At 61.5% G+C, this 12117-nt stretch overlaps 1 protein-coding gene across 1 annotated transcript in view; it reads right to left on the reverse strand.

The window, feature by feature from the left end:
* Window positions 1–3776: 3776 nt before the first annotated feature.
* Window positions 3777–12117, reverse strand: part of TMEM63C (transmembrane protein 63C) — a 33037-nt gene continuing 24696 nt past the window's right edge. The window contains exons 6-24 of the mRNA XM_075031084.1: window positions 11635–11672; window positions 11070–11212; window positions 10711–10762; window positions 10163–10271; window positions 9648–9721; window positions 9463–9543; window positions 9215–9335; window positions 8963–9096; window positions 8654–8776; window positions 7981–8134; window positions 7311–7417; window positions 6372–6458; window positions 5784–5849; window positions 5503–5665; window positions 5176–5281; window positions 4797–4964; window positions 4388–4503; window positions 4153–4224; window positions 3777–4071 (exon numbers count right to left, since the gene is read on the reverse strand). Of these exons, the coding sequence (XP_074887185.1) occupies window positions 3859–4071; window positions 4153–4224; window positions 4388–4503; window positions 4797–4964; window positions 5176–5281; window positions 5503–5665; window positions 5784–5849; window positions 6372–6458; window positions 7311–7417; window positions 7981–8134; window positions 8654–8776; window positions 8963–9096; window positions 9215–9335; window positions 9463–9543; window positions 9648–9721; window positions 10163–10271; window positions 10711–10762; window positions 11070–11212; window positions 11635–11672 (2127 nt within the window). The 3' untranslated portion in view covers window positions 3777–3858. The remainder of the gene's footprint in view (window positions 4072–4152; window positions 4225–4387; window positions 4504–4796; window positions 4965–5175; window positions 5282–5502; window positions 5666–5783; window positions 5850–6371; window positions 6459–7310; window positions 7418–7980; window positions 8135–8653; window positions 8777–8962; window positions 9097–9214; window positions 9336–9462; window positions 9544–9647; window positions 9722–10162; window positions 10272–10710; window positions 10763–11069; window positions 11213–11634; window positions 11673–12117) is intronic.

The raw sequence follows: 12117 nt of genomic DNA on the forward strand, positions 1-12117 counted from the left end.
TCGTTACCTTCCAAATTTAACGATCTCTAATGGAATTAGCGTTTTAAGCAATCAGCCTAAAAATCCCTTTTCTGTTGTTCAGTTGTTGCTTTTGTTCTTTGAGATAGCATAGGCTCACCTGCTGCTGGTCACCCGCTGCTGGTTGCCCGCAGCAGCCCGGCATGGCCTCGCAGCAAAGTCCTGCCCAGAACATGCAGCATCCACCCTGCCAGCAGCCCTGCCCCAGGGAGCAGCTGGTGGGGATGCAGGAGGTCCTGTCTCCCACTTCTCGGGGCAGATTCTGGCTGTGACACTGTGACACAGTGGGATTCCAGCCCTGGGAGTGTTGGGCACTTGGCACTGAAGAAAGATGGTCCCTAGAGCGGACAAGCCAGCTCAGGGTCTGTAACAGCATCTCCTGAGGGCTGGAAATCCCAGCCCTGCCACAGGAGAGCATGGTGAGCATCCCGGGAAAACCGCGCTGCTCTGCCTTGGGCAATGTTTAGGATGGGGCATGTTCTGTAGGGCAACGTGCAATGGGCTGCAAAGGGCGAGGCGAGCAGCAGACATCTGACGCAAATAAATCCTCCCTGTGGTTCATTGCTAAAATAAATTTTCCAGCTCTTCCTGGCCTGGAGCACAGCTGCTAGCCTCAGGGCTGGCAGTGGGAGCCCAACTGCAGCGCTGCAGGGAAGGGCCAGCACGGCACCCCCCCAGCAGCACCCCCATCTTCGACCCCCTGCACCAGCGCAGAGGTTTGCCACGGCTCCCACAAACCACCCCTTTGCCTTGGCTGCTGCCCGGCAGGGATGCTCCCAGCACTGCCCGCCACCGGCCGACGCAGTGGGAGACGCCGTGCAATTGCTTGGCCCCGACTGTGAGGGACTTTTGTATGCGCAGGCTGTAATCAGGCGGGCGGGTTTCTGATGGCTGGAGTGGTGGAGGCACAGCGTGATGAGGCTTACACAAGCTTGTTAGGCTGTAATGAGCTCCCCCTGCAAGGACCAGGAGAGCCGCCAGCTGGGGAGGGCAATTACAGCCCTTGCTCACAGCCAGGGCTCCTGCCTCAGCTCCCTGGCACCAGCAAGGCCCTGCGTTTAGCCCGTTTCCCGCTGATTACAAATCGGGGGGGGGCTCTGTGGGGGTGTGTGACGAGGGGAGTGGGTTTTTAAATTTTCCAGTTTTTCACCCAAAGGGAAATCCTCCCTGTGCCATAAGCCAGGCTGGCCAGGCAGGGTTCGCCCCCTGGGAGCCGTGGAGGGGCTGGCCAGAGGGACCTGTTGAAACCAGACATAGCTCAGTCAAGTAGGAATTTGGGTATAAAGACTGTGTTTTGGGAGGGAGGAGGGGAGCAAAAGAGCACTGTCTGCTCAAAACCTAGAGAAAGGCTCCCAAGACGGTGTTCACCCCCTTCCCTGGGACTTGCTGGTGGGCAGTTCAGCTTTGGGAACATCTGCTCCATCCCCAGATGGGATGGGTCCCTCTGCTCCTTGCTGTGGTCCCGGAGGAGCTCCAGGCCACCATCCTGCTCCCGCCAGGCAGTGTGTGCCCCTTTTTGGTGGTGTCCTGAGCCAGCTGAGCCTGTGGGACAAGCACTGGCAGAGAATGGGCAGGGGAGGCACATGCCTGTCCCAGGGCTGCACCCCTTCCCCGATGTTGGGGACAGTACCGAAGGCTGAGCCAGCATTTCCAAAGGGACACAACAGAGCGCTCCCCTGCTCTCGCACCGTTGCTGCATCTGCCCACTCACTTAGGTTTGCTTTTGTGGGGACCATGGTGGGTGGCAAGGTGCCTGGAGGTGGGTAGGTAACCAAATGGTCTCCTCACCACTGAAGTTTCTGCAGGATATCCCCAAGAAGGGTCAAAAGCAGCCCGCAGGTGGGGAAAGGGCCTGGAGTATTTTCACAGGCTCCAGTGGCGAGGGTCCCCCCTCTCCTGGCACCGGGCAGGACGCACGAGGGTGACAACACTAGGCAGCGGCTGGGTGAAGTAATTTTATTCAAGGCACAGTCATAGCAATAAATCACGAGAAGGTACAGACCTCTGGCACATTCCTACAGCGGGGCAGCCAAGGGCAATCGGACCAGCAGCCCGAGCTCCCGAGGACGTGGTGCTGCTCGCAGGCACTTGCTTCCACCTGGAGAGAGGCCACCAGCATCCCCCCGGCTCCAGCCGGGGCTGCCCCTGGAGCAGGCAGTGAGGGCAGCGGCTGAACTGTGGGCAGTCCCGCGGGCACCTGGGCAGGGAGCCGTGAGCCCCCCAGGGTGCTTTTTTGGGGTTGGGAGGAAGCGGCTGAGCTCAAGGGCCCCCCGAGGCAACCACTTGGCAGCTAGTGTGCCACAGCCATCACCCCAGCATGCAGGAACATGGGTGGGCTGGGGACCACAGCACTGCCAGGTGGCTGAGCCAAGACCCACAGGGATGTCCCAGGGCCCACTTGAGTCCAACAGAGACCCACAGCTCGCTGCTGGGCTGCCTTTTAACCCCCGCCCCCCCCCCGGACTGGAACAACCATGCAGCACCAGTAATGCTGAGTGGTGCCATGGCCAAGTGTCTGCCTTCACACAGCAGCACTCCTCACGCTGTCAGCCTTGGTGCCAGCAGAGCTGCGTCGTCGTCCCTTCCCTCCCTGGATGGCCCCGGGATGGCAGCTAGAATTGCTCTGAAGCCAGCAGGAAAATCAGGAGCAGGAAAATTAGAGGAAAATCAGCCCTGGGGCCAAGCAAGGAGTCAGCATACCCAGGTGGGCTAGCCTGGTGGGAGAGGGGCTGAGTAGGGCGAGGATCTGCACTCATCTCCAGGGGCCTCCACAGCTGCTGCGGATGAGCTGGAAACCCCCAGGACGCTGCCCAGGCAGGACCCAGTGCATTTATACTGATCACAGCAGGACTCACACTTGGGAGGTGGTGCGGCTGCTGGGGGAGCATCCCATGGCTGCGACTTGTGGGTGAGGGCAGGATGCGGTGGACCAGGACCCGGAGGCCGGGGTCCTGCCAGCACTGCCCTCCCCATTTTTGTTGCAAAAGGACGGAGCCGTGCAGGGTCCCATGGCCAGCCCCAGGGAGAGCACGAGGGGGATACTGCCGGGCGAGGCGGGATGACGTGGAGCTGCCCTCACAGCCATTAAACACACTCATCCCTTGATCTCCCGCTCCTCCCCGTGGACCCAAGGGTGCAGGCATGGTGCAGTGGCAGCGGAGGGATGGGGTGGGAGGGTGGGGAAGGGCTGGGCTTGCGTTTTGATGCCTGCCTCAGAGCAGGGCTGCTGGTGCTCAGGCAGACGTGGGAGCAGCCCTGAGCGCTCACCTCCCACCAAAGCACACAGGTCTCAGCAGTCCCTGCTTTAACCGGCAAAGCCTTGGGGGAGGCAGCGGGGGCGGGCAGAACCTGCACAGCCGGCACCAGGGGAGGCAGCGGGACGGCCGCCACGAGCAGGGGTGGGAAGTGAGGGTTAGGGGTGGCCGTCCCCTGCCACCGAGGACCCATGGGACAGCGCGGCGGCGGGCACATTCGACTGAGCTGTCTGGGCTGCTTCCCCCTCACGGAGGGGCCAGGGCCTCCCTCCTGCCCCCAAAAGCATGGCCTCTCAGAGAGACCCTCTCCCCACACCGCTGCATCTCTTCTTCCCCATGCTGGGCTGGAAGAGGCAGGTGGGGATGCGGGAACAGGGGGGAGGCTGAGCCGGTCCAGGCAGCAGGAGGGACCAGCAGAGCCTCCCGCCACCTCCCATGCAATGGGGTCTCCCCCTCACATCAGTCCTGTCGTCCCCCCGCCCCATCAGCGAGGTGGCCCCCACCAGTGCTGGGAAGGCTCCTTCCTGCCCCCTGGCACGTCCTCCGCTCTCGGCACAGCTGGTCCTTGCCCCAGCGACGGGGGTGCTCACTGGTAGCGGGCCTGGCTCTCCATCACGGGGCCGCTCCTGTACTCGCCCTCCACTGTCTCCAGCTCCGTCTCGAAGCTCTGCAGCCCCCCGTCCTCCCCATCCTCCGCTGGCTCCAGGTGGTTGCCCATGGTGCCGTAGGACTGGTGCGCCGGGGAGGCCGCCGGCGTCAGGCTCAGCTCGGGCTCCTGCAGGACGGTGGCCACGAAGAGCTGCCCCGGGGGGCGGTGGGGGGTCAGGACCCAGGGGAGCAAGGAGGGGTGGCCACGGCAGGGCTGGGGAGGGGTACTCACGTTGGAGTTGGGGGTGGAGGAAACGCTGCTCCGCTCCACATCGTTGAAGGCGCCCTCAGACTGGTCAGACATCTGGGGAGAGGGGGGCCGGGAGGAAACGACGGTTTGGGAGTCCCCAGCCGATGCCGGGGGCCAGCCAGGCGCCACCTGACTCATCACAGCAAACGCACCCCAGAGAGGCAAGGAGGGGACGCAGCGGGGCAAGGGAACGGGACAGGCGGCTGCCTGCGCTCACCTGGTAGCTGGAGGGTTTCCGCGGCTGCAGCTTCTTCAGGCAGAGGCCAAAGAAGGAGAAGACAATGCAGGAGAGGAGGACCACAAAGGTGAAGAGGGTGACAGGGCGGGTGGGACCTAGAGCACAGAGACACTGGGGCAGCACATGGGCCTCCAAGGACCTGCTGCACATCCAGCTGAGCCCCAGGCTGGTGCCTGCTTTGGGTCTTACAAGCTCTCAACCCCCCTCCCAAAACACTAGCTGACAGCCTCCTCATCTGCCAGGTCTCCATCACACCTTCTCCCTTCCCATCCCCCTTTCCACCCTCTGTGCCATGCCTAATTCGGGGGGGGTGACACCAGTGGCTTATCCCCCCAAGCATTAGATGTGACCCTCAGCAGTGGCGGGGGAAGTCCCAAGCTCTCCCTACCGAGGCGCAGGACGGAGAAGAAGAGCAGCCAGAACATGCAGAGGATGGGGGCCACCACAACCTGGCTGATGGCGGCGACGTGGAGGCGCTGGTTCAGCTTGGTGGGGATGTACACATAGTAAATGTTGTACCGGTCAACCATGTGCTTGAGCAGCATGTAGAGCAACCCTGGTGGGAGGAGAGAGGCCATTTGTGGTGGGAGGACAACAGGGACAGCCAGGTCGGAGGGACAGCAGGGCAGGCCCAGGAGATGATGCCCAAGGGTGCCCTCCCATACCATGCAGGAAGCTTGCGCTCCCATGCTGCTGCTGGTGGCTGGGATAGGCTGTTCTTGGCATGGCCGGGGGCAGCGGGACCATGGGCATGGGATCGTACTTACCGAAGGGGACGATGATGGGGCAGGTGATGCTGTATGTCATGACAACGGAGAAGATGCAGCAGGTCCAGGCATACTCCAGTCCAAACTGGAACTGGTAGGCTTGGCTCTGCGGCACAACCGAAGTGTCATTACTGCCTCTGCCACTGCAAAGGCTGCACTTGCTTTTGCACCCTGGCCAACATGACTGCCTCCCCCCATTAGCCCCCACAAGGCCTGAAGAAGTCTCCACAAGCCTCCCCATAGGAGTGGGACGGCCTGAGTTTCCAGCGAGCACGTCCCTGCTGTGCTGGGGGTCGCATAGGCTCAGAGGTGACCAGGGCCACATACCCGCTTGACGTGGAGCCGCTCGGGCTCGGACTTGGCAAAGCAGAGGCGGGCGGTGTAGACAAGGAGGCCCGGGATGCGCAGCAGCTCCATAGCTGTCCCAATCAGGCTGGAGGTGACCACATAGTTGACGAAGAAAGCGCCGTTGTCCGGGAGGAAAACACACCTGCCCCAGGGATGCAGAAGGTGAGAGGATGCTCGGGCAGGCAGCTAGAAGAGCTGGCGGGGGCTGGCGTTGGGTGCTCCTGCTTGCCCGGGAGGTTTGGGAGCTCCCTGTTACTCACTGGAACTTGATATCAGCCTCGTCCAGAAAGTGGGTGTCAAAGAGCCAGCGGAAAAAAAGGTCCAGGCTGGAAGGGGGAGAAGAGGAGCAGCTCAGAAAGAGGGGCAGCTGCAGAGCAACATGGGGGCACCCAGTGGGTGCGTGCTTCCCCCTGCCCTGGGTGGGCAAGACCCTCTGGATCCTACACCACCAGAGCAGACCCTTCTGCCACATGGGACCACTGTGGCATGGGTGCTCGCCTCCCAGATGGTCAGGATTGCCATAGCTGGAGCTACACAGATACCTGACCTGCTCCTTTCAGGGTCTGCTGAAGGGATGACCCCAAGCAGGGCATCACCAGCACCCTCAGATCAGCCGTGGCAGCCTGGCAAGCTGCTCCACTCCCCCTGTCTGCCGCAGGGAAGCTTTCTGTCCATGACCATCTGGTAGCAGCTCAGCATGGCTAAAGAGCGAGTGTTTTCCTCCCCACAGCCAGCCATGGTTCCGTGGCGGTGGGCCTTTAGCCCTTTGGCTCGTGGGAGGCAAGGGGCCTGGGTGCAACTGCAGCTGCCGGGGAGCAGGGAGAGGAGCACGGCAGCATGGTCCGTACCTGCTCAGCCCCAGCGAGGGCAGAATGATGACCATGAACACTAGGAAGAAGAAGCACTTGTGCATGGTGAGCTGATTCTCACTCGACCTGCAGAGAGGGGAGGCAAGAGGAGAACGTTGCACTTTTCCAAGGCAGAGCAGCCAGTGGGGGGAGAGGCTGGGCTGGGTCTCGCTCTTCACCAAGGAGCTACTCCCAGCCCCACGAAGTCACGTGCATTTGATCTATGCATCTCCTGGGGCCTTGCAAAGCCTCTCCCAGGCTAGGAGTAGTGACCATGAGGAATCTATTGTAGTGAAAGCTCTTGTCCTCCCAGCCTCTCACCTCCTTCATCCTTACACTCTCCTATCATCCCTTCTGGTGTGGACACCCAACAAGAGGCAGCTGGGTATCTACAAGAGGTTCAGGAGCCCCCGTTTCCCCAGGAGAAGGAAGGGAGGTGGTGACAAAGCTCCTGCAAGGACTCAGCAGACCAGGCACAGGGGCTGACAGGGGTTGAAGCCAGTGGAGGGTCAAGACAGAGAGCACGTTGTAGGAGCTAGGCAGAGCTTGCTCTGCTAGGAGACTTCAAGCACCCTGAACCCATGCCTCCACCTTGGAGGGCTGGGAGCACAGCTGGGATGTGCTGCCCGAGTCAGGGCCATGGCCCTGGTGCTGCCAGTCCACCACCATACCATCCCTTTCACAAACTTCTTCAGGCCCATCTTAAAACCAGCTCTACGTGCCTTTGTCAGCAGCCTGGAAGCATTCAGGGCTATGGCAAGGAAATGGCTCCTTTGGGCATGGGCTTGGGGCTCTTTCCATGGAGGGCAACACCCACGGGGCTCTGTGGGGGTCTGCCGCTGCACTGCCTGCCTCCCTGCAGGTTGGGGCCCATGAGTCCTACTGAGGTTCCTCCCAACTACCGCAGCCCTGGGGTAGCTCGGGGGCCAGCCCCATTACCTCGTCCAGTGCGACTCAAAGAATGCCGAGTAGTAGACAAGGAAAGGCAGGAAGACGGAGAAGGCCCAGAGCAGCAGTGTGGGGAAGAACTGGGTGATGATGGGGTTCTGCAGGAGGAGAGATGCCAGACAGCCCCTCAGGAGCCTGCTGGAGCTCAGCCATGCTGGAGGCAGCTCCCCGGGCCTCCTGGCACAGGATGGTGTCTGCAACAGGTGGGCTGGGGCACCCCCTTCCTGAGAAGGGGCATTTGTTTCAGGAGATAAGAGCTTGAGGCCAGCCAAAGGCACCACGGGCATGCTCTGAGCCCCAGTGTCTGCCCAACAGCTCGCAGGTCAATAAGCAGGAAGGAGATGCACTGCTAGCAGCTCCTAAAAGCTCCTGGAGCTCTTCCCACCCCTCTCCTCTTGCATGGACACCAACCTGCCCTCCCCCATGGACACCAGCACCAAAGCTCAGGTTTGCACAGGTGCCCCAGGGCTCTGCCACTGGAAACAACAAGAAGGGGATGGATGGCAAGCAGGGGCATGACCACTCTTGCCTTTCCTCAACACCCATCCCAGTGATGGCTTGTCTTCTTGGCCTAATGTAGAGCCAGTGCCCTCCCCCTGTCATGGACAAGCCTGGAAATGGAGAGCCTTTGGGAAAGCTGGCACAGGGCCCCAGGGACTACCTTGAGGCTCTCCACAGGGTGTGTCACGTTGAACATGTCCATAGTGTTGACAATGATGGCTGGTGTGGTGAGGAAGAAGAGAAGGACGAAGAGGCAGATATTAAGGAGGATGAATCGCACCCACCAGGATGTGCCACGGACCGATAAATTCTCCCTGTGAGAGGAAAGCACGACTCAGACATGGTGTGGAGGAAAAGCCATGTGTCTGGGGCCTCCCAGTCTGGCTCCCCGAAGCTCTGCCTCACATACCCGCACCAACCATCCTGGCAGCCATTGCTCTGAGCCCACCCTCGCCCCCTCCCCGCACTGCTGTGCTGACACCTGCAGAGCCCCCAGGACCACAGAATGGCCACACGGGGGTCTGTACCACCAGGAGGCTTTGGAGTCAGGCTGGAGAAATAGGAGCCCGGCAATCACCCCAAACCTCACCTGGCTGAGCCCGGCCACCCATGAGGTGATCAGCCTAGTCACCCCTGCTGACTTCTGCTACGGCCACAGGAGGGATTGTCAGCCCTTGCCACCCTGGGAAAGCACCCTATGGATATGGCCACAGGTTCCCTACAGATACATGGGCTCCCTATAGCTGTGGCCATGGGCTCCCTATAGGTAGGGGCACAGGTTCGCTCCGGCTGCTCGCCCCGCTTCCTCCCTCCCTCCCACCACGGGGGTTCACCAGATGATATCGCTGGGTGCAGGGGCATAGCGAACGCCCCAGTGGTGCGACTTGACCACGGTGGTGACAGAGGACTGCTGGGGGTGCTTGCGGCAGCGGATGTGGCTGTAGTCCTTCAAAATCCTGCAGGAGAAGGGAGCCAGGGGTCAGGTCTAGACCAAGGGCTCAGGACGACCCCCACACTTCTTGTGAGACCCCTCCCGCAGCCCAACAGAGCAGCCATCTCCGCAGATGGCAGAGGCACAGAGGAGGCAGACCCATCGCCTGGCTGGAGGATATCCCCGTGCCCGTTGTGTGAAGGGCACTCACACAGCCGTCATCCGCTCGTCCTGGAAGGTGACGAAGGCCATGTCAAGCCGCTTGAGTGTGATGCGGTTGCGCTCAGCATTGAACTCATCCGTGAGCTTCTCCTCCAGCTCCCCGTAGTACTGCTCGGCGTCCACCTGCGGGAGCAGCCGGGGCTCTGCTGCGCTCGGCGGGCTGAGGCACGGGCAAGCTGCCATGCTCTGCCTTGCCCGCGGTGGGGATGTGCTGCCTGCAGCCCTGCCCGCGCCCTCCTACCTGCTCAAAGCCACAGAAGCGGCAGCAGAAGATACGGGCACAGGGGTGGGTTTTGATCATGATCTTCCCCTCTTTCTGCGCCTTGGTGGTGAAGTAAAGCCGCCCCTTCATTGCCTTGCGCCTGCCGGGAAGCCAATAGGTGCGAGGGTCATTCGGGCAGCGGCAGACAGACAGACTGGGTCCCTCGACATAGTGGGCAGGAGCAGCGCACCCACCCACAGGGGCAACGGGGACCTGCACACACTCACCTCTCCGCATCCAGCTTCATCAGCTTGCGCACGTCAAAGCAGAACTGGACGTTGGTGACAGTGCAGCTGGGATAAGCCTCGCTGTGGGCACAGGGACACGGTGGCACCAGGAGCTGGGGGACGGGGACAGCCCCTGCCACCTGCCTGCCAGCTGCCCGGCGAGGCTGCGGCACACCACTACTCACTGGAAATGCTTGATGATAAGGGAAGGGTCTGTGATCTCTTTGGGGATGTGGGTAACCATCAGTGTCCGGGCGACCTGGGGGAGGAGAAAGGGCAGAGTGGGGTGAGTGGGCAGGGGGGTCTGTGGGACGTCTTGCTGCCACTCTGCTCGCCCAGGCGCTGGGAAGGCAGAAGCAAGTCAGGGCACTGACTGCCACCCCAGAGGCTGGTCAGCACAGACCTCCTCAATGCCCACTCCCAGACCGCAGGAGCATAGCCGGACACTGCCACCTCCCAGACAGATGGACACAACAGGGCTTCAATCTCAAGAGACAAGGCAGCAGGAGAGAGAGGTATGCCTCCAGGCTGCCAGGTTTTCTCCAGAAGCTGGAGAAAGCCAGCCATATCTTTCCCTGCCTGCCCCGTCCCAGGATGTTTCTAAAGCTCTCCCTACCTACTGGGACCATCCTTTCCACAAGGCACAAAGTTGTCCATTAGCACTGAACAAGGCAGGCTTGGAGGAGGAGCGGTTGCTCACCTTCTCATTCTCTCGGTATTCCAGGTGGACGGAGTGGTGAGCCATGCAGAGGATGGTGAGGATGAAATAGATGAGGGCGAAGATGCTGTGCAGCCACAGCAGACGGTCCCTGGAGGAGGGGAAGAGGGGATCAGTGAGCACTGCTGTGGGTGTGTGGCATGCAGACCAGCCTGGCGCTCAGTGTCTCACCCGTGGCCACCCCCACCGCCCAGCGGGACCTCCCTGAGCCAGCTGCCAGACCCCCACCCCAGGGACAAGAGGGGCAGCATCCAGGGTGGTGGCTGAGACACTATAGAAATGAGGCCGCCCAGCAACCCCAAGAGCACTTCTGCCGGCAGTGGGGTGCAGCGAGCAGTGCCAGCGTGCCAGGCACCACCACTGTGCTCGCGTGTGGTGCAGACAGACACGGGAGCTACCACCAGCAGTGTGCTCCTCACGTGGACCTGTCCCTGTCCCTGTCATGTGTTGACCGCCATGTCTGGGTGCTCCCAGCAGTGCCCACCACAGCGGCAGCACCCACAGCCCCCCAGGATGCGGGAGCCACGTACTGCGTTGGGATGTTGGCGATGGTTGTCCGGCCGAAGTGGGTGGGATTGTGTCCTGCAGGGGAAGAGGAGAAGCAGGAGGTTAAGGGAATCTCGTGCATGTCCACGTTTGCAGCGTTGGTGGCTCTGGTCTTTGCTCCCTCCTTTTCCATCTCCCAGGTGCCCACCAAGCCCCCGCTGCCCTGAAGCTCCCTGCCTCTTTTGTTCCTCTGTCCCACAGCTGATGGTGTGTTCCTGTTCACATGGAGGGTCCCGATGGAGAGGTTCTTCTGCCCTCTGTACCGGTGGCAGGGTGCTCGCCCTGAGGCTGGGGAAGCTTGCGCCACACTCCTGAGCCATCCCATGACTGGGGAAGCACCTACCCAGGAGGTCCCCCGAGAAGTTGACAGGCAGGATGACAGCCACGGAGAGCACGCAGACCAGCATCAGCAGGACCAGGAGGTGACGCTGGAAGGAGAGGTAGGTGGTGGCATCGATCCCACACTTGCTCTGAATCTCCTCGTCCCTGGGGGAGAGGCGGGCAGAGGTGAGCGCTGGTGGTGCCGCCCCACCACCTCCCGCCCTGGGGACACTGGCTGCTCCGGCCTCACACAACCCACACCAACTCACGGCATCCTGCCTGTGGCACGTGGGATTTGGGCACAGAGGGAATGAGGGACACAAGCAGCTCTCAGGCTGCCATCCCATTACAGGGCCGGCTCCTACCAGAAGAAGTTGAAACCCTTTTCTCTGGGACAAGACCCAGGGGCCAGGAGGAAGCGCAGAGGCGAGCTCTCTGCTCTCTCTCTGAGGGGGGATGTTTTAAGAGGGCTCTCCTCTGCTGCTGGTCCCAGCAGCTCTGGGTGATGGGCCACCACCTGTGGCCACCGGCTCCCCAGGGGTGGGCAGCGGTGGGGCATGGCCACGATGCCGAGGACACACACTTACTTCATCTGGTAGATGGAAATGAGCCAGGAGCAGAATCCCTGGAAGGGAAGAGAGTCGGGATGAGCCGGGGGCAACCACCCCCACCTCCCTGGTGAGGAGTCGGGGCACGACATGTGCTGGGGACACATGTGGAGGCGGTGCGGTGCCTGGGGCCGGGGGGCTGAGCAAATGGAGGCAGCGCCCGAGGCAGCCCGGCGATGCTCAGCCCAGTGGCTTGTCCGCAGCGGTGGCAAAGGCAGCTGCCTCGGGAGGAGCGGGAAACACGGGGCTTCTCTGTACCACAGGCTCCTGGCTTCCAGCAGCTCCCCACTCTGCCCCTTCCCTGACAGTCCCCAACATGCAATGTGCTTTTTTGACCACTAACGAGCGCTGAGCTGGCACTGCCGTAGGGTAAGCGCTTGTGTAATAGCTCGTTCCCTGTCACTGCATATGCAGTATTAGGGTTTTTCTGCCCTACGCATTATTTTTTGTTTTACCGACACC

Source organism: Buteo buteo, chromosome 6 (genome assembly GCF_964188355.1).
Source record: "Buteo buteo chromosome 6, bButBut1.hap1.1, whole genome shotgun sequence".
NCBI lineage: Eukaryota > Metazoa > Chordata > Aves > Accipitriformes > Accipitridae > Buteo > Buteo buteo.